At 49.4% G+C, this 21,766-nt stretch overlaps 1 protein-coding gene across 2 annotated transcripts in view; it reads right to left on the reverse strand.

Annotated features, from left to right (window-relative positions):
- Window positions 1-127: 127 nt before the first annotated feature.
- The window catches only part of UBE2O (ubiquitin conjugating enzyme E2 O), a 59,770-nt gene continuing 38,131 nt past the window's right edge, over window positions 128-21,766 (reverse strand). For both annotated transcript variants that reach the window (XM_065034642.1, XM_021288620.2), the window contains exons 6-18: window positions 20,099-20,242; window positions 19,347-19,456; window positions 18,364-18,514; window positions 17,057-17,562; window positions 14,846-15,000; window positions 13,389-13,501; window positions 12,194-12,319; window positions 10,968-11,057; window positions 8,048-8,705; window positions 7,021-7,157; window positions 6,292-6,495; window positions 5,553-5,610; window positions 128-3,955 (exon numbers count right to left, since the gene is read on the reverse strand). In XM_065034642.1, coding sequence (XP_064890714.1) covers window positions 3,192-3,955; window positions 5,553-5,610; window positions 6,292-6,495; window positions 7,021-7,157; window positions 8,048-8,705; window positions 10,968-11,057; window positions 12,194-12,319; window positions 13,389-13,501; window positions 14,846-15,000; window positions 17,057-17,562; window positions 18,364-18,514; window positions 19,347-19,456; window positions 20,099-20,242 — 3,216 coding nt within the window. In that variant the 3' untranslated portion in view covers window positions 128-3,191. The remainder of the gene's footprint in view (window positions 3,956-5,552; window positions 5,611-6,291; window positions 6,496-7,020; window positions 7,158-8,047; window positions 8,706-10,967; window positions 11,058-12,193; window positions 12,320-13,388; window positions 13,502-14,845; window positions 15,001-17,056; window positions 17,563-18,363; window positions 18,515-19,346; window positions 19,457-20,098; window positions 20,243-21,766) is intronic.

Here is a 21,766-nt window from a genome sequence, read left to right on the forward strand (position 1 = left end):
ATCTGCTCAGCTCCCCCAGACTCGCTGTCCCCTCTGTGCCATCGAGCAGCCAGCGGGACCCCGTCCAGCCCGGGGCAATGCCAAAAGCGTGGCTGCGGGGGGGAAAGAAAGAGGCAGGAGTCAGGACTACTCACAGAGGCAAAATTTAATGGCAAGTCATCTTCCCTCCTTTATTACACCTTGGTTAGCCAAACCAACAAAAAAAAAAATTCTGCAGGTAAAAAAAGTTTTAATGGTCACACAGCACTTTATACATATATCATAAGCAACCAAGCATCCACATCTGCACGTGAACGACACACCCCTAAGCACGGCCTTAATAGTCAGGTCTGTTTTTTTCTTCATTAAATACTGTACAGAATCAAGGCTACAAACTGATTTTGTAATGCTTCTTCCCCAACCCCAGCACTTAAAACAGTTACAGGCTGCTCTCATTTGTACATCACACAGTCATGTAGCCAGTTTTAAGGCTAACAATATGCATCATGCTTTGGCTTTTTTTGTGTGTTTTTAATTTTTTTTTTTTAAAGGTTTTAGCCTTTTAAATTGTTACCCTTAAATATTACATACATACACAAAAAAATTACATAGCTGCAGTGTGCTCACCACCAACCTCATCACCCAGGAGCTTCACATTATCAAAAGCTTTAGAAAAAAAATCTGTAAACCTCTGTGCACGCTTCGGTTTGGGACAGCCGGCTACAGAGAGCGAGCGATGCCGGGGCTGCGTCCCCTTCCAGAAGGCAGATTCACACCTCCTCGGTAGACAGGGAGCCCTGGGAACCTGTGCAAAAGCTCTTGATGAGGATCAGAGGGAACAAAGACACTTCTTGGGCGAAGGGGAGGACTGGATGACCAGCCCCCAGCAACCACCTTCCTATGGGATGAGAGCTGCAGAGAACACAGGGGGACAAAGCTGGGACCCCCAGAGCTCTTCTGTTCCTCCACCCCAAGCCAAGCTCAGCCCTGAAGGGTTTTTCTCGCTCCCTGGAGGTCCAGACTAAGGACAGCCACAGCCCCACACAGGGGACAGAGACATTTGTATCCATATGTCACCAACTGCAATTTTTTGTGGTGAGTAAGAGGTTTAATCATCTGTGCAAGAAGCCTCTGTGCCTGCCCTTCCCCTGCCCCGAGCTGCAGCCTCACCTCTCTGCCCCAACCGACCCTTGATATTTTGGAGACGCCCCCGCTTCTCGCTCAAAGGGATTCATTCATGCAGCACCAGTCACAGGCAGAACGTGTCTGGGAGTTACATGGGCAGCTCAAAGCATCTCTCTGCACCCCCCGGGGTCTGCCAGAGCTGCTGTGCAGGGGATGCACCTGCAGAGCAGAGCTTGGGGAGCTCCGCAGACCCAGGTCTCTGTTCACAGCCAAGTCCTGCTACCTCCAGAGCACCTTCCAAAATCCCGACAGCGGATGGTGACACAAGAAGGGCTTTATGCAGCCAGTCCCCTGGCTTGGAGCATCAGGTGCAGGGAGCCGGGTGGGGGAATTTGGGCCAGGGGGACAGATCTTGGTGTTTCAAAGAGCAGAAAGCGCTGTGCAAACGTGCTGAGATTCACCTGCTGTTCTGTTTCAAAATGAGAAGATGCTGGCCTGGGTGTGGGGAAGGGACACAACCCTACTGAGCAAGAGCAACAGAGAGTTGTCTTCACCCTCAGTTCTGGCAGAGCCAAGTGCTCAGCCTGACTCTGTCCTGGGAAGCCTGGAAGGACCAACAGACACTCCCTGACAGACTGTGTTCCACACAGATGCCAAGCGGCTGCTTCTCTAATGCCTAAACACTGGGCAAATACAACAGTGCTGGAGGGTGATCTCCCACCTCCAGAAGTCAAATTAAGTGCGTGCAGACAGAAAAAGAGGCTTTGGGAAGGTGTCTTGACCAGGAGACTCTGGCAAGTGCCGGCTTCAAAGTGCTCACGGTCACCAGCTCAGGCAGCTCTGCTGCTGAAGCTTGGGCTGATCCCACCAGCCGTTTCCCAGCACGGTTAGGATTAGGGACAGTATGTGCTGTGCCCACAGGGGACCCAGGCCACCACAGGAAACAGCTGGCAAGGGAAGGGATTGATAACAGTTCGCACCAGGGGCTGATGCGCTGAGGAACAGCACAGGAACGGTCACAACAGGACCTCATCATGACACAACAGCTCCGTTCCCTTGGGTGAGCCTGGCTGAAACAGCTCAGAAATACCCACCTACCACTGAGTGATGATGGAGAAACAACTGCCGTGCCAGGTTCCCCAGCCAGCCTAGCTGGTGGATCCACAATATGCCCCAAGATCACCCGGTGCTGCCTGGCCAGGTGAGGACGAGGTCCAGGGTGGGTGTAGTGCTGAGAGACAGCCGGGAAGGCTGGAGTGAAAGACGTGGATACCTCAGCAAGTCACACAGGCAGAACCCTGCATCCTGGGTGTTTCTAGAAGACAGGCATGCATGGTAGGGAAAGGGAAGTTTGCCTTACTCTGGAGAAAAAGAAGTGTGGATGGCTAGAATTGCTTCCAGAAAACTGACTAAAAGTTGCAGAAGTGGATGGAAAGCCCACAGCACGAACAGGGCAGACCGAGCACTACTGCAGAGCTCTGGTTCTGCCTACCAAGTCCTGACCAGAAGAACTTTGTAGCTGTCTGTGAACAACCAAGACCAGAGCAACTCCGTACGGTGTCGTCAGCTTCAATGCAAACACAATCCAATGTCTAAGTACATATAAGCTGGGGCAGACTTCATAAAACCCATGGTAATGCAGAGAAAAATGAAAGACCGGGAGGGCACTGCCCTTCACTTCCAGAACTACAGCAATCGCTTCTCCTGGCTTGAGCCCCACCAGAACCAACTGCTGGGTTGGGAAGAGTCCTTGTGTGAAAAGGTGCCCCAAGATGAAAGTGCAGAGGGAACGTGGCTGCAAGACTGCTTCTGTGCAGGTCTCAAATCTTACCATTGCAGGGTCAAACTCGCAAGAGGAGCATGTACATGGGACAGGGGAGAGGAAGAAGGGCTGGGGGCAAAGAGTTATTCATGCTTAGACAACCTTTCCTCAGAGGAGCAATCAGGCCTATCACCTTCTTTGGAACAAACCATGCTGAGGAAGAAAAGCTGGAAGGAGAAGTCAGTTTACTGGTAACAGTGGTTGCTGATTTGTTTTCTGCTGCTTTCCTTTCTCCTCTGCACCTGCCTGTCCCTAACCTGATGGTTTATTTGTCTTCTGTCCACTCTGGGATGTTGGCTCCTGCTAAGGCAGCCCGGTACTGCTGCAAGACACCGCGGATGCTTTTAATGAACCCCTTGGACAAAGGGAAGAGGGGGAACCCAATATCAGGGTAACCACTCTTCTCCGGAAGGAAACTCCTGTAGCTCTTTCTCCGTTTCTTTGGTTTCACACTAGGCTGCGAGGCAAAGTCCTGGGCAGCCTTCCCCTCGTCCGTTCGGTCTCTGGCCAGGTCTATCCCCCTGGCTTGGCCTGTGCTCTCCGAGTCTGAGTACTGTTGGAGATCAGCAGCGCTGAGCATCGAGGTTGTGAACTCCGACTCGTCCAGCTCCTCCTTCCCGTCCAGCGCTGAGTCGGAAAGCTCGGCGGCCGCCCCCTGCTCCAGGCTGCTGCCGTCCTCCCCCAGCGATCCCGCATTGTCTCCGGGGCTCTCGGCCAGGGTGCTGCAGACAGACAGGAGGGAGGCGGAATCTGCCCCGTTGGCCTGTTCGTGGCTCCGCTCTACCAGCTCGTTTGTCTCCAGCCAGGACTCGATGCGTGACACCAGGCGCCAGCCGTTGCAGCGAAAATGCTCACGGATTTCGTGCTCAAAGACTTCGACCGGCCTGCGGAGCAGCTGCATCATGGACTGCACCACGCGGATCAGCGTCATCTCGTTGTAGCAGCGACTGTTCTCATAGCCCTCCTGGAGCCCCCGGTCGCTGTCAAAGCCTGCCTCGTTGTAGTAGGGCTCGTTCACTAGGATGAGACCTGCCAAGAGAAGGGGAGACCAAGGGGTTAAGGGAGAAACTTTACTGTGAATTGCCACCCGAGGCAGACATGGCTGGGCCCTGATGTCTGCCAAGGTGGTTGGGATTTGAGGGTCACAGCACCTCCCTGCTGAGCCATCACACCTTCACCCACAGATAGCAAGCAGGAGAAGGCACTGCAGGGAAGCCATGCTTTGGCTTTGAGCAGAGGCCAGGCTGAACAACCAGGAACCAGCCAGACCCACCGGACAGGTATTGCACAGGGAGCAGCCGTGTGAATGGGTCTGCGGCCTTCTGCTAGGGAGCAGGGATCTCGGATGCACCCGAGAGCGGCATTCAAGATCCTTGGCTGGCAAGAATAATCTTGAGCAGCGTGATGCAGAGGGCAAACACAGCAGAGGAGGTCAAAAGAGCAGGAGGGGAAGAGTTTCGCAGCTCCTCTCCCTTCCCTCCCCTCCTAACAAAAAAACCACAAATGCAAACACACCCAAAGCTTTTTTTCTTCCTCCTCTTACTCAGGACAAAGGCCAATCTTCATTAACAGGCTCTGAGCTGGCTGGGTCCTGTCCTACCCAGCACAGTCCCATCAGACAGTGCATTTCTGAGACAGTGAATGCTGTGACAAGTCACCCATGCCGAGCTTTCTCCTGCGTGCCCCTGGTCTAATGTAATTACACGTATGTGGTGGTGGCACCAGCGCTGCTAGGCTGCTGGCAGCCTGCCACCAACTGCATTAGAGCTGCTGGAGGTGAGATCATGAGTCCCTCAAAGCCCAGGCAGCAGAGAGGGAAAAGCAGATTTTTCAGTAGCACCATGTTGTTCCAGTAAAACATTTAGTATTTCGTTTTCTAAATTTGGATCCTCAGCTTTGTAAATCAGAAAAGGCTTTCCTTGTCCTGTCGTTCCCTCACTGGAGGATACGGGTGGACTGTGGGTTGAGGGAAGCAGGAGTCGCCTGCTGACAAAGGCAGGAGCCTTTGCTCTGTGTCAAAGGTTTCGCAAGTCACATGTCTGGGCTCCCTGCATAGAAAGTTGGCCTTGAGGAAGAGATTTGATTTAGTCTGCGCTCAAACTAGATATGGCAGGGGAAGCCCTATGGCAGGAAGCCCTGTGGCTGGTCTAGACACACCCCTGATTATTCTCTGCTTCAGAAGGAGCATAAACACGATCATGTACAAAAACATGCCCAGTGAAGGATGGGCGGGTGACTCAGCGAGGATAAAAAGCAGTCCTGCGACTGAAGCCTGGTTCAGCAACTTCAAGTGCCTTCAGTAACTGGCTCAGGACACAGTGGTTCACCTTTGTCAGCTCAGAATAACAAGTAAAACAGCTCTGTGCTTCGCTGCCACAGTGAGAAGGGGGAAAGCATTGTGTCAGAGACCTGGGATGCAGCCAAAAATCAGGGCATGAGAAAATCTTGCACCTGCTCCAACTGAAGAACTGGAGAGATAAGGACACTGCTTTGTCCAGCAAGGTGACAGCAAAAGGCAGCACTAACCCACTGGGGTGGCAGATCCCAATTGCGTCCCTGCTCATAAGCCTGCATCTCATCCTCCACCTGCCTTTTCCTGTCCCACAGGCTCTGCAGGAGCATTTACCTTGGATGGAGATGAGTACTTGCAGGAGGCTGGATTTACTGGTCCACCTTTCTGTCCCCTGAAATGCACATGCAAACATGTTAGTTAAAGGGTTGAAGCACAAACAAATTGCTCTGTGGTAACTGTCAGATGAAGTGAGGCCCCAGCTTTTCTGCATTCCTGTCACTGTGGCTCGCACCAGGAGCAAGGGACTGACTCAACAAGCACATGATGTGCTAGTGTCCATTGTACCATTCCATCTCCCCATGACTTTTCGGCAGCACCACACCCCATCAGGCCAGTTCTGCCTGAAACACTGTAACCCCACACACCAGACACCAGTTCCAGCCCCTCCCCAGCTGCCCAAACACAGCATATCCCTGGCTCTGTTTCATTTAAAGTCTCCAGCTGAACTTTGTGCCACAGTACATGATTTGGCTGTAGTGTGGGAGACAGGGACCCAAACCACAGGAGAAAACCTATGCTGGTGTTGGCATCTCTGCACTGTTCAACCAAGACACAGCCTGGCTTGGCTGACCAGAGGCTTCTTGTCAAGGAAGGACAGACAAGAGACAAATACAGTCCCAGAAGAAGCCAAACTGCACCAGATACATCCAAACCAAACCCAGAGCTAACCCCAGCCCAATCACCACCTGAGACCAGAAGCCACCCAGGGCTCTCAGCCTGGTAGGAAGCGGCTTGTTCCAAAATCAGCCTGGCACAACCACCGCTTCCCACAGACAAGGGAATGAAGCGTTACCTTGCCTATCCATGTCCCCAGGAGGCTGACACACACTTTGCCATTGTCGTACAGGTTGGGATTCAGTCTCCCGCTGCACTGGGAGAGGTAGCGGAAGAGAGGTGGGACAGCGGGGTAGATGTTGGGAAGCTGGATATCGAAGAGGAAGAGGCCATCTTCATAGGGTGTGCGTGTGGGGCCTTTTATAAGTGCTGAGAAGAGGTCCTGTGGAGAGAGGCAACAGAAGCCAGGACTGTGAAATGTCCTCTTACCTTGTCAGGGTTGTATTTACATAGAGGGAGAGAGGGGATGCGATTAACTCAGCCCTTGCAAGAGTTAAAGCAAGAAGTTGCACTTTTTCTGTGGCGTGGTGGCATTCCAAGCCTTCCAATCTTTGATTCCACAGGCTGAAGGAGGGCTTCAGCAGACAGCCAGCAATCCCCCCAAGCCGCTCTCTGCTTACACCAGCCCCTTGCAGGCTGTCTGCCTTTCCTGCTCGGTGGGACAGGCAGCACGGCGAGCAAAGCACCCGAAATAGGCTTTCCGCAATGAGGAGCTCACCATTGTTTGTCACTGTGGCTTGGGGAATGCGAAACCAGCCGTTTACGGTAATTACAGCCATATTTCACATTCCGCACGCATTCCCACGGCTCTAATGCAAAGGATTAAGGCTAAGTAGGGAATTCCAAAACAAGCAATCTGGATGCTGAGCCCAGCACTACCACACAGGCGTCTGAGAGCGACACTTGCCATTCGATCCTCAAAGGTTTTAACCATGATGCCATCGGGCAGGGAGGTGGCCAGGAGAGCCATCTCTTTCCGCACAGTGCTAAAGAACTTCTTTGCTTCTGGAGGCTGGAATTCCATTTTCTTGAAGGCATGGCTGTCTGTGGGGCAGGAAGGAGAATGGGATTAATGTCAGCCTTTGGGAACTCCCACAGGTTCCTTGGGAAGGCAAATTTATCTGTGTGTTAAACCTATAATTTGGAAGAGAAGAGCTGACTTGCTTTGGTGCTGAGCCAGGAGGCAGTCTAGAGATTATTTAGTTTTTCCCACACTGCACAGCAGCCACAACCTGCATCTCCTGTTCTCCTGGTCCCACACAACACTGTCCCCATGCCCCACAAGGAGCCCTGTCCCACAGCCAGGACACCACCACATTGCACAGACTCTTTATGCAAAGCCTAAGCATAGCTCCCCATCTTCATTTATATACATCTGCAGGTTTAAAATAGTTGGGCCATCTTCTCAGATCTGGCCCAGCTACCTGGCTCACCGAGCACCTTGGGCTCTGCTGTCACCACACAAGCAGATGCTCTCTGTTATTTTTGGCTCATTAACATTGGCGCAAGTGAACAAGGACACTCACCCACCAAGGACACCCAGCACAAGAACACCAGCTGTTCCTGCTCTGCTTCTCAACCAATCCATCCCTGCAAAAAAGCCTGAAGAAACCCTGCAGCTTTCCAGAAATTATCCACAATGGATATCAACTGATGTCCACAGCCCTCCAAAGTTATTTCCAACATGGACAAATGGGAAGTCTACTTCTGTGGCTTGAGAAATTATGGTAGTGCCTACAGATGCCATCTAAAAGCCACATTTAAGTCCCAGAACAGATTGTGCTACAGAACTTAATTTTTCCTTCCCAGTTAACGAGCTGTGAAAAGGAGTAGGAAGAAGATAAGAAACTCAGTCTAAAAGGCCTAAAAGCAAGTGTTTTGGAGAAAGAGGAACACAGCAGGACAGCAATGAATGGCAGACCTGGCACGCTCACCTGGGGCATACTCCAACACAGAGAAGACTTCTCCCTTGGCACTGGTGAAGGTGACGCCAGGTTTGCCTCCACTCTGCTGGCAGAGCACTGGTGTCTCACTGGGCCACTCTGACCTCACGGGTGTCTGTGCTTCTGCTTTTTCTTCTTTCTTCTCTGTCTCCACCATGGCTTCCATCTTTTCCTCCTCTGCAATAGCCACATTATCCAAAGTCTTCTTTAGATTTTCCTGCAGTTTTTTAATATCGTCCAAGAACTTCTTCTCCCGAGTGGGTTTTTCCAGCTCCACAGTTGGGGAGGTGGGAGAGCCAGTCAGCAGCTGCTCCACAGTCATGTTTTTCAGGCTTTCCAAGATCTTGATGGCCTCCTTTAGCTCCCGGAAGCTCTTTGGGGCTCCGTCCTTGCCAGCTTTCTCTGCAGCAAGATCCGCAACTGCCATAGCCACAGCTCCCTGTACTTGTTCCTCCACTTTTTTCACCTCCTCTGCTGCCGGCTCCTCAGGCTCTAACTCCTCAATTTTTGGGTGGTCGTCTTCCATGAGGCCATTGTCTGTCTCCCAGCTGTCGCTTTCATCCTCCCACTCAGAGGATGCCCCGCTGGTGCTGCCGTCAACAGAATCGTAGTCTGACTCCTCAATTTCTGATTCTATGTTGTATAAGTGCTAGAGGAGGGTTACAAAAGACACCAGAGTAGTTAGGTTTAAACACAGTGTTTTTCCTCCCCAACACAGGCAAGTCAGTTCTCCCCGTGAAAAGGGAGCTCCCAGCTAGAATTTGTCGGGCTGTTTCAACTTCTTCCATCTATACAAAGTGGACTGTGTTTGATCCAAACGATGTGCTCAATGACCAGCACAGATCACTAATCAGCATAGCCCCATCCTCACCTTTCAAAGCAGGGCATTTGTGGAAAACTAGGGCCAGTTCTAGGTGGGCTGCAGCAATCCAGGTGGCTGGGATCCAGCCACCAAGGAGAGCACGCAGGCACCAAACAGCCACCTGGATGCCCCAAGGTTTCTGAAAGCAGAGCGAGTTCAGAAGGTATTGGGTATCACATGTCGGGTCAGTATTTCTGCTCCTGCTTCTGCACCAGCATCTGTGTTGGCACAGAGCCCTGGTCTGGCTGCCTCCACACTCCATCCTTCCACAGAGACAATGCTGGAACCAGGGAAACATTCCCATACCAGCTTTCTTCTCCTGTGGCACACACTACTTGCCCTCAGAGCCCTGCTACGCTGCTTTAGCTGTTGGATGTCATTACTGCTTAAAATTCAGCTGGGACAATGAAGCCTAACCCAAGCTGCTGAATAAGGTCTTACACAAAATGTTCTCTTCCCCTTCACTACTAGAAGGCAAACCCATTCACACTCCATCTAGCCTCACCTCTTATAATCACACTTTTATATACACTACATCTCTCACAAGGTTTCCCCGCAGAGGCTCATAGACCTACTCCAGCTAAGAGCACCAACGTAGAAGCAGAGGAGCAAGAACAACTTCACAGGGCTGTGTCAGGAGTTAAAACATGAAGCATTCTATCCACAGGCTTCTGACACTTGAATGACAGCCCAAGAATCCTCTTAATCTTGCAAGATACAACCCCAGAGGCTAAAGCACATGGACACTCAGTCATCTTGTCAAAGCCTTGAACTGAACCAGCTCTGTTTGGCCAGGCCTGTGCCACCCAGAGACAGGCAGTCAGCAGGGGTTAGTTGGGTTCAACACAAGTGACTGCAGGCAGGAAAAGCCATCAAAACTCACTGCCCTCGAAGCTAATCTCAATCCGAGTCAGAAAGTTAATTAGCCAGTTATGCCATCTTTATTTTTAGGTCTGAGAAAAAGCACCCAGACAGCTCGTCTCCGGGCACATGGACAGGCATTGATAAATCACGGTTTTATCAACTGATAATTCACGCTCCTGGCATTTCCCCAACTCCCATAATTACGCAGATGAGCAGAATCGAAGGGACCAGCGTGACAAAGCAGGAGCTGCTGCAGAGCCCCAGCACCGCAGCGTGAGAACAGCCCTTTGTGGAGCGCACATCAGAGCTCCGATTGTGCCGGTGATCCAAGCGCATGTGACAGAGGGAAGGGAGACAGCAGCCTGCTTTGTAACGCTCTGCTCCACTGCCATAGTGCAGGCATTGACTATTCTACTGTAATTAATGCAGAGCTGCTCAGTTTAAAAAAGAAATCTTGATCGAGTGCTTTCTACTTGCAAATTCATCTCTGGAGTGGAGGGCAGTGGTGTTCTCTGCCACTGTGACAGAGATGGGACCCTACAGAAGCAGGTCTTATCTTTAGGCTGTCTGCCTTAATTTGAGGCAACAAGAAGAGATGTGGGATGAAACTGTATGTGGAATAGTGAATAAAATTACAAGACAGTACAACAAAAACCTTAGACCAATGCAGAAGACAAATCAATGAGGTTAAGTGGATTAGCGTGGCTATATCTGTGTTTTTAAGTTTGTACTCAACTCCTGGGAAGGGGTCTGGGTCTGATCCCTAGGTTAGCTAAGGTTACAACTTGTGGCTCTTGCCTAGCTTCTGGAGGAGCTTCTTTAGCCAAAGAAAACACTGTGGTGCCATTTCACAAGCGAGACAGAACAGACAATTGTCTTTCAGCAATGCTGTAGCTGGGCAATGCAGGGAACCAGGGCTCAAGTCAGAACTGGCCATCCCTGAGCTCTGCAGAGCAGCAGGAGTAGGGCTGTGAGCACAGCGCAGCTTGTGACAGTCCTCCTGACAAAGGATTTTTGTGTGCTAACAGAAGTGGAAAGCCACCCAATCACACAGCAAGGCAACAATAAATAGAGCAACGTCCCATCCCCTTACCCAGTGAAGGTCTCTGCACCCAGGATTTAAAACCAGGATTTGTCACCCAGGTCAGAATTACAGGGATACTGTGAGCTGGAATGGGACCTCACCTGAGGCAGAATGATGGTCTTGGAGTTGTCAGCCCACACCACTTCCACTTTACTGCTGACATCCACGCGAGCCACCTGTCCCACTGAGGGCTGTGGAAACAAGAGCAGTTTGTCAGTACTTTTTCTTTCACAGGTATTTCAGTGCAGAGCTAAGAAAGTTTGTCCAAACAGATATTCCCCAGCCTGAAGACCCACCTAAAGCAATGATCGCAGCCTGCCGCAAAAGTGGCAGGAGCCCTGGGGTCCATGGGCAAAAAACCTACAGACAGGGTTTCCACAAGAAACCCCACAACATCTCCACAGAGATAGGGAAAATTCCCCTCCAAGGTGAAGAGGACCAGCACCACTCGATCTGGCAGCAGGTCCCAACTTCTGATCATGACCAGGGCCATGGCCTTTTGGCAGCGAGAGGACAGGTCCTTTCCCTGCATGGGGGTGCCCTCTTGTGGGGTGCCAGCGGCCGGCCCTGCGCTCAGCCACCCGGCAGCAGCAGCTTCTTCCAGCAGGGAGAGCGCAGGCGTGAACAGACAAGTCACAGTTGGCACAGGGTGTGCGCAGCAAGTAGCATTTTGCACTGGAAGGAGGTTATTTAGGTCAGCTGAGCAAGCTCAGATGTGTTTCATGCTGCTGAAACTAGAACCGTAGTAAGAGCCATACTATACCTTTGAATACTTTTTAGGGCAGCGGTTTCAAAAGCCTTCCCTGCACAGTAAGGAAGCCCGTTTCCTAGCAAAAACTGTATCTGCTACAACATAAATTGTCCCCCTTTTTCTCCCCAGATCAATCAGCTCAACAAAATTAGCACGTACATAACAATTCAGATGAAAACCAGAACCCCACTCTTCTGTTGCCAAGTGAAACTTGTTTCCTGACAAACCACCTTCACTTTTGCTCAGCAGCCCACAGAATATCCTCAGAAGTTTTTCTGAAATCCTAAGCAAGAGTTTTATGAAAACCCCTCAGGCATATATTTGATTCATGCCTCAACTTTGTTCTTGTGCTGCTATAGACTCTGCTACCAAGGTGAAGGGATTTTAAGGTTACATCTCCACCAGACTTAGAGACTGGATATGTTACTCGTGACAGCAGGTGACACTGATATAAAACTAGCAAGCTGGGGAGTTTAGGATGCCCATATGGGACTTAATGCCCTCCTACCAACTCTTTCAAGTGTCTTCACTAATACCTGGTGACAGTGTGGTCACCAAACTGCACCCAGCACCCACCTCATCTTCCTTAGCTGTGGCCCCATCCGAATTGCCAATGCGAATGACGATGTCAGTAGTGCGGAAGCGAAAGTCTGGATGATCAGCAATATCGTACACGCTCACATCCTCCTCCTCCCCGATCAGCTGCATCGGAGACAGAATAGGAACACGTCAGCCCCAGGATGCTGCACTGACCTTCAGAGCACACCTTCAACACTTGGAAGTACTTTGTGTTATATTTTTGTCATTTTTCAGCTGCTCTGACAGCCTGCAATGTCCCTTCTTGTCACCTCATCCTGTAGCACATCAATCAAGGCACAACAAGGAAAGGAAGAAGATACTCTGTCTCATCTGCTCACCCTCACCTTTACTTCAGGTTCTCTATGATCACAAGACACACAAGAACAACATTTTGTTCCCTTCTGAACACCATGGTTTCTCAAAGCAGTTCACTGGGGCACAAAGGGTCAGAGTTTACTTTTGAAACATTCACAGCAACAGGAAGTGTCTGACAAAAAAACTTGTCAATTAGTGGGAAACACCTTTCCATTGATTTCTCCTGGAGGAAGAGAGCCAGAAGCCTAAAAATGAGGAATGGGTAAAGTGGAGTGTAACTCCAGGCCAGACCGATGTTCTACTTCTGGATATAAAGGGCCCTGCTCAGTTATGACAATGGGATCTCCCATCCTAAGGCAGAAAACACAACACCAGATTTGTGTGGCTTGAGTTTCCCCTCCCATCACCATCTAGACTGCAGTCTGTCAGGATTCTGTGATCCTAAGACTCTGCAAAATACAGCATTCCTACAAGCCCTGAAAAGAAGGTATTAGGCTGATATAGGCAACAGTGTCTGGCAGAGGCAAGTAGGACAACACGCAATAAATTGATTCTTTTTCCATGAGCAAAGACACAGTGAACCCAAGAAGTCACTGTCTGTGACAACTTTAGCAAAAATCTTCATCCATACCAGAGCCTGATGTTGACTATGGGATGTAAACCCTCTGCTTGGTCTTCACTGCCTCACAGGCAACTACAAATATGAAGCGACACCACCTCTAGCTAAGCCTCCCGGGCCCAAAAGCACATTGCTTTTCCCATCTTCAAGGACAAACTCCACTGCAGAGCTGACTCCCAGGCTTATCTGTGAAGGCTGGGCTGTTTTGTGGCCACTTTCTCTTAGCTGGTTCCAACAGGCACTGACTCCTGCACTCACCTCCACATCATCTCCGGTGGGTTTCAACTTGAACCATTTCACCACGCAGGTACGGCCAATGTGGTCACCAGACTGCACGACTCCGTACAACCCGGGGTCCTGGGAGCTCTGGGCTTTTGGTCGCAATGGTAGGGGAGAAAACAGACAAAGTTAAGCAGAGGAGCACAGACTTCACAAAGCAACTGAGGCTGTCAGCTCCCAAACTCTCACAACTGAAACAATCTGTTTGTGAATGGCATGTTCTTCCTACACAGTTAAAATTGTACTCTGCTAACAAGTTGCATTTTAACAGGGCATGGCGTAAAGACAAAAGATTACGTTCCATTGGACTGGGTGAACACATCCACTTTGAGACCACTTCTGAGCTGTCACCAAGAAATAACACACGGTCACCTTAGTGCTCTGCTCTCCAAACCAGCTCCACACCAAGGTGGTCAGAGTTTTTGGACAAGCTGGACAAGAGTTCCCAGAGAGCTGCCCTGTTCTTCATCTAGAAATGTGTCACCCACAAGTTTTGCTGCTCTGGAAAAATGGACCAGAGAGCAAAGGTGGAAGGCAAGCAAGATGCAGGCAGGGATACACGTGCCCATACATACATCGGGGATCCAAGAGCATCGAAGCTGGGTCTAGGCCACCTCTAGGCCTGGGCTGTTATCCAGCACACTGACACCCAGACATCTTTCAGATTTATCTGGCTGACAAAGATTCACCGCCTAACATGCTTAGCAGGGGACACAAGGAACTGCAGGCACCCCAGGCTGCTTGGAGAGCGTGTCTGACACACAGAGGAATACAGATTCCCAGGGGCCAAAGTACAACTGCAGAACTGGAGCTGATGGATAACTTTAGTTTCCACAAACTATGTCTAATCCACAGCAGCAGACTATTGCTCATCAAAAATGCCCAATGCAAAACAGCATTTTTTTTTTTGCTAAGCCAGCTTCCCCTCTTCCCAACCTGACAATACCTTGTGCTCCTCACTGTTGAAGGTCTAACCCTGCTAAAAAAGAAGCTGAGAGCCAGATGGCATACCATCAATATTTCATATCCAAAAGCTGTAAGTCTCCTTGAAATTGTACTGTGACCCTCATTAGTACCATCAATTGGTTTGGTGAATAAGAGAGATACCATTCACACTTTGAAGGAGAAGGTGAGCCACCTCTACAGAAACACTGGGAATCCTAGCTCTGTTCCTTGGCATTTATTTTTTCCACATCTTGCTTGTTGTCATAGCTCAACTTTGGTATTTAAATAATGACACTCTGCTGACATTCACGTTAAGTTGGCTGAATCACTGTCTGTCCCTCGTTAGGCTCCCATGCCTAATTCAAGTGATCACAACTAACAGTCACCATAAAAAGGGCTACAATGTACATTAGGAGATCCAGACTGAAGAATACTTTGCAATTAAGAGCATGTTTGTCCCCCTAGGAGAGCATTGTTTTGACACCCGATACCTCTTTTGTCCACCACAAAATCCCCAGGGCAGAACTCGTTGTTGTCCAGATGATGGACTGGAATCAGCTCGTTGGAGCGAATGTTTGTCTCCACGGTGCCATCCTGCCACATCACGTCAGCTGAAGTCATCGTGGTCACCACCTCTACAGCAACCCTGGGAGCACAGAAAGGCAATGAGTCACCAGAGGAAACATGCACGAGCACAACCAAAATATGATGCTGCCAACATCAGGAATCAAGACGGATCTCAGCAACACAAACACACGTATCGTCAGACTGGGGAGTGGGTCAGGAAATCACATCTAGTCCCAGTGGAAGCAGCTACACAGCAGGCTTGGTTTTGATGGGTTCTCAGTCACTGTAGATGTTATACTGCTCCAAGTCTATACTGCAGGAGGACTTGCTTTCCAGGGAACTGATGCTGAGCTCACTTTTATTCCTAGTGGAGCAAATCAAAAGCCAGCAGCACCCACTTCCTACCCCTGGCAGAGGCAAGACAGGCACTTCAAATACTTCAACACTTATAATCTTCTCCGCTGAAGCATGTTCTAGCCTGGCAGCTCTGAGGAGTCTTTGAAGCTAGAGGAACATGGGACTGGTAAGATAAAGCAGCATCCATCTCAGCCCTTCCAGAAAGCGAGGAAAAAAAGGCAATATATTGAATGTGGGTAAAGCAAAAGGATTTTGTTTGAGAGAGAAAAAAAAAAATCTCCTTCCCAGCTGTTCAAACACGTGCATGTGTCTCTCTGCAGCTCAGAAATGAAACCCAAACATGTAACAATGGACCACACACTGGTGCTCCATGGTGGAGCTCGACAGAGTCGCTTGGAATGGCAAGCTGCTTGGGGGGCAGGAGGAACAGAGCTGCGGTCTGGCTGGGCAGACTCTTCTAATGAGCCCTCCACCATTTTCAGCTCTCCTACAGCACAGAACAAATTGAACCCCATGCTGATTTTAAATCCTTTCCTTATTTGCTGGCCAGGCCTTCCAGCTGTAACACAAGTGCTGCATTTATGTTCCTTTCAAGTCAAACTATACAGAAGGCACAACAGGTAAATACAACTGTTTTCTCCCAGCCCTGTTTCTATGTCAGAGAAATATTTGTAAGTGGAAATAACATGAAGTTTCTAGTAGGGCCAGCACTCAACAACAGAAATTATCAGAGAAGGAAGTCTGGAAGAGGTCAGGTGTGGTGGGTGACATTCCAGGACATGGTTCCTTGGGGGAAGTGCAGCTGAGGATGCAAGAGTGGAGAGACAGGCTGCCCATGGAAATGACACAGTCCTGTCTGCAGCGCAGCTTGTGCAGCTTCACAAATAAAAATCACAACTTGACATTAATAAAAACCCCTGTATATCCTCACTAAAAAATAACCAGGGGCCTGTGTGCTGCCCAGAGAGCTGCAGCAGGTCACCAAATGACGGAGAAGCCACATGCTGAGTTGGCCCCCAGCCTTCAGAGATGCCACGAGCTGACACATCAGACATGGTGACAAACTGCAGGGAGCCCAGCCACTCCGCATTTCCCAGCAGCGCTTGGCAGCACCTACTGATGGTCTCACCAGCTTCATCTGAGCATCACCACAGTGAAGGTAAGAGCTGCTGACATCCCATTTTATCTAGGAACGAGCTACTGAAATCAATTCCTCCAAGGCTCTCAAGAAGTGCATTTTGCTCATTAAAAACCCAATAAAAAGTGTACTGCTGGCAAAAGTTGCCAATTTCTCTCCACAGCAGATAAGGATAACAGAGACCACTGCAGCATGAACCCCTGCCAGCACAGAGCTCCGTGCTGGTCTGGAGACAGCCCGCGGAGGATAAAATGTCCATTCACGGTCCATCTCAGCATCTTCGCACAAGCTGCCAATGAGGTGACCAATTAGTGTCATGTTGAAGCTGTATGATATGGATTCACCTGTCTCTTTCTCTGCATACAGAGTCTAGCGCAGCACAGATTCTGTTGATGCCCTGAGGGGTAGCTGAGATGAAATAGCATCCGTGTCATGTCACGTGGCCCCGGTTTCATCACAAGCTGGACTAAGACCAAGCTGATTTCACACAGGCCACTGCACAGTCATCACAAGATAATTGCTGTTGGTTACTAACACGAGACGCACCATCATCCACCCAAGCTGTGGAGGTAGTTTACATCTAAGAACTTTGATAAGGGAGATTTTGGCAAGTATACCTGGGTTTGGAAATCCAACTAACCTGTCTCCAGGCTTAAACTCTCGTGAAATCTTGGTCTTCTTCTTCTTGTGCTTCCGCTTCAAGTTCTTGATGGACAGAGGGATGCTTTTCTTGCGGCTGGTGCCGCTGCCGCTCTGGGATGAGGCAGTGGAGCTAGCAGAAGAGGTGACAGAGCTAGTGTCATCGGTGTCATCAGCTGCCTCATCATCAGCATCTTGCTCCATGGACTGAAGCTGGTAGTCAGACGACCCTTCATCTTTGAGCAGAAAGGGAGGTTGCTGCTGCTGCCGTGCTGCTGTTCCCCCTTTCTCCTTCCCTGTTTCTTCAGGCTGCTCCTCCTTCCTCTCCCCAGGACCTGATGCACTGTTGGAAGAGTCATCCAGCTCACATTTTGCTGCAGGCTTAAGCTCTTCTGATTTTTGGTCAGCAGCTGCAGTAGACTCTTTGTCAGCAGCTTCAGTGGTACCCTGAGACTCTGTGGAACACGACATGATCTTCACTATCTGCTTCTTCAGCAGCCGCCTCACCTAGAAAAAGCAGATCTGGGTCAGACAATACATCCGTACACTCAGCAAGCTGCCAGCCAGCCTGGGGAAAGGTTTGCTTGGACACAGAGGAAAACAGCACCTCACAGGCCTCTGCACATTTCACCTGCACCAGCACACTCTGTAAACCGGCATCTCACCAGTGCTTTACTCAGGACTAGTCCAAGGAAAGCAAGTTTTGCTCCTTAAGGCTATTTTAAGCATGTTCTGAACTTTTTGTTATGGAAGGTCACAAGAGGCTACACACGTTAATCTATGTAACAGATGCAGCCAAGCAGGGAGGTCACCATCCAGGCTGCTGATATCCTGTTATTCTAGGAACACTGCTGCTCTACAGCCAGCGTGTAGAAGCCATAGCTTGACTCACTTGGCCTAGGAAGCAGGGACTTCTTTCTTGTCTCCCTGTGGCAAGGATTTAACTGAACAGTTCAGCTCCATAAGAAACCTGAAGTCATATTAATGAAAGCAACATGTGTAACTGTCCCGGCTGTCAGAGCACACCAGCTCAGACACTGCTTGACCCCTGCAAGGTGACACCTCTGCGCCCGAGGTCCTGTTCACGTTCTCTGGCGGCACTAGCTGCGTGCCTCAGTGCAGTCAGACTGCTGTACAAGGTGACTTCGCTGCTGGCAACACGAAGCCATTACTGTTTACAACTTTACAACCACCACTTCAGGAGTCACATTTCAGACCACGTGACTACCAGAAAGATTTCTGCTTTCAAAGCCACAGTGACCAGAAACGCTCAGAGAAGTCCATGCTGCTTTTGACCCCTCAACTCACCTTTCTGGCAACCGCTCCTTCGCCCAGGACACAGTTCCTCTCGGGGCATTCGCAGGTGATTTTTGCAGGTTCCACTTTGTCTGGGAACACATAGAGGCATCTTTCTCCAAGCTGCCTTTGGGCATGGTCAAAGCACCCCAGACGCTTTACCCTGGCAGAAGAGAACAGCCATGAGCAAAGCACAAAAGCAGTAACAGAACCCAGCAGTGACCAGGGCCTCCACGAGGCTGGCGCGCCATCATGCCAATGGCAGTGCTGTGGTGGCAGGAGCCAACACCACACCAAATCTTTTCCAGGCACACAATTCTAAAGGAGGAGTGGGAATCTCACCAGGGACTGGGTGGGGATACAGAGGGTTTGGGTGAGACACCAATCACTGCTCTCTTTCTTGCTTCCCCTCCCAGAGACAGCTGCCAAGAGACCTTTGAAGTTGGTATTTTTATACTGTTATCCCAGAGTTCCTCTCCTCCAGCTTCCTCATGAGCTCCAGGCAGGAACTACACTGCATTGTGCTATTACTCATTTGACTTTTTCTTCCTGAATTTTGCCCAGCCCATTTTTGCAGCTGTAGCCTGCAGAGGGCACCAGATGACCCCTCAGCACCAGCCTGGGCCCAGAGCAGGACACCAAAGCTGCCTATTGTACACAAACCCATAAAAGATGCAGCCTGCTCCAGACACAAGCAGAAGGACACAGGAAAAAGTGAAATGATGCCAGAAACTACTGTCTTCAAGTACTCTCCAACTGACAAGTGCATAGGAGAGAACTGGTGGGATGCTAGCCCCTGTACTGGTAACTCAAGTGTCTGCTGAACTAATGTTGAAGCTATTATCTCACATTTTTAAAGCTCTGGAATATATAGTCACACAAGGAAAAAAACAAACAAGACACTGGGAAGAGCAGCATTGTGTCTAACAGCTGGTAGGCAGCATGTCACACATAGTCTGTGCAGGCCATGAAAAAGGGTTTTCAACTGATCTCACCTGGACAGGTTCTCCTGGCTGATTATCGAGGGAGGAGGGCTCACACTGTCAGTACCTCCAGGACAGAAGCTTTTAGTGATCCAAGTAACCTTTAGTTCTACCACCTGGACCTAGAATGCAAAGAGAAAGAAAATAGCTGAATTTTTCAGAGGCTTTCCTAGACCAGTGTCTAGGATCTGAATGTTTAAGCACAGGAAAGCAGCAAACCCACTTTTATAATTTAAGATGTCCAAGCACAGTTTCACCACATCCAGGAACATGCTCCCATAGCATGGCTCTCAGCAATGCCAAGGGCTTCTACAAGTTTTACCTTCAAGAAAGATAACACCTGGCTTGGGAAGAAAGCTATAGTACATACAAATCTGTGGTTACTGTCACAAAGAAACACAGACTTGGAACTGCTCCCTCTTTCAGTAAAGAGTCAGCAACATTCCTCTCCTTCTGTATAGCACACAACTAAGTTTCAGTAGAAGAGGTGCTTCTACTGCCTTAATGATCCACAGTACTGACTTCTAACTATACTGGCACACCATTCACTTTACAGAGTGCTAGCGGGGATCCTTTGGAGGAAACACCAAGCCACACTCAAAAGTCCCATCAGCCCACAATGAGAAAGTTGTCACCTCAGAAGAGCAGAGCCACAGTGCGTTTGCTCTTGGAAGGTTACCTGGGCAAGCTGACTCTGCTCCAAAACACCAGCCAGGGACTGTTCTGTGCAGAAGGTGGCTGTGTGTCCACCCACCAGTCCTTACCTCTTCCACCACCACTCTGAACTTGCTCTTTGTGCTCAGAACAGGCTTCACACCTGAGAGCCACTGCACGCTGGAGAAGACCTTTGAAGGCCCGATGAGGACTTGCCCAGGATAAAAGCCATATGAATCATCAAAGAAGAGACCCTGTGGGGGGGAAAAGAGGGGAAAAAAAACAGCATAAAGGACTCTTCCTTTTAAGATTTAAGATTCCAGCATTTCTTTTCTCTCATTCATCATCAGTAAGATTAACCACAAAGGAAAAGTCTGCAAGTTGCCCATCTCTTAAAGCTCATTCTTCTCCTGAAGTCAGCCCAGCAGTTCCTATAGCAACCTGTTCTGTCACACATCCCTGCTGGACTGACTCAGCGGAGGAGAAGCGAAGGTACCTGGAGGAAAAAGATGCAGGTTTCCACACAATAGTTCTCAGTAATGAGATAGCCAAGGCAGACTGAGTCCCAGGCAAGGACAGCCCTGTCTTTTTCCATGCTCCAATTCAAGCACCTACAGCTTTCAGAGCCAGAGGACGCTTGCCTTCACTCCTCTGCTTGTCAAATTAAGTGTGTATTACTCCTGTCTTAAGCGGATTAGTTGATTTGACACTTCCCTGAAAACAAAACAGGATGATAAATACAACAATTGCTGTCCTAGAGTTCTTTCCCACTGCTATTTAGACTGACTTTGAGCTGAAGATTCAGAATGTGGGGGTGGACAGAGCAGTTTAGGATAGATAACATACTGAGCACAAAACTGTATTGAGTCTTGTAATTTGTCAGAAAGGATAAGAGCAGTGTGACAAGATCTAAGTCGAGAATCTAACACACAGCAATTCTGAGTACGGGATCAAGAGAAGCACCGGAGACAACTCACGTTTTAGACCAAGCCGCAAGTCTCCAGAGGAATATGTACCTTTTAAAGGCAGCCTGACTTAGAACAAGGTATCTCAAAATTGCTGCTACAGCATCCATTTAGCAAGTAGAAAACATGCTGTACAACCCAAAGCAGCAGACACTAGGACACTAGAGAACATCTAGCAACAGACCACACCTTTTATGTACAGAAGAAGAAAACCACAGCAGCACATCCCATTAAACTGATATTCCATTTGCTCTTCAAGAAACGGGCAACAACTTTTAACACAAGTGCAGCTTTAGATCAAAGGGACTTTTGCTTTGAAGGCTGGGGAGGATGAGGGCTGACTGCATTGCTAGTTCCTAAGAAATACACGTCATTCTCAGTCAACTCCCAATATTGCTGCCAGGAGGGCAGCACGGCCCTGCTGATGACATTTGGAAGAAAAAGAAAGCTGTCGACAGCCTTTAAAGGTGAAAGGTTAGACCCCATAATCACACAGGCACTCTATGTTTTACCTAAAAGTTAGCAAAACCCTTCCTACCATGTGACAGAGAAAATTCTGGTATGATGGCAGGTCTGCATTCAGAGAATGTGATGTATGATAACAGCAAGAGAGACAGTATTTTATATGACATGGAAACGTGCTTCTAGCAGAACACCTTTTAAACAATATGACCTTTTCCAGAATGGGAACAATTTTGAAAGCATTAAATGGAGTAAGAGCCTTTTCAGGCACATACAGATACAATGAACAGACAGTGAACTGCCTTGACATCAGCCATCTGACTGCATGTTATGCGAGTTGTTTGCAAAGAA

The sequence above is a fragment of the Columba livia genome, chromosome 18 (genome assembly GCF_036013475.1).
Source record: "Columba livia isolate bColLiv1 breed racing homer chromosome 18, bColLiv1.pat.W.v2, whole genome shotgun sequence".
Taxonomy (NCBI): domain Eukaryota; kingdom Metazoa; phylum Chordata; class Aves; order Columbiformes; family Columbidae; genus Columba; species Columba livia.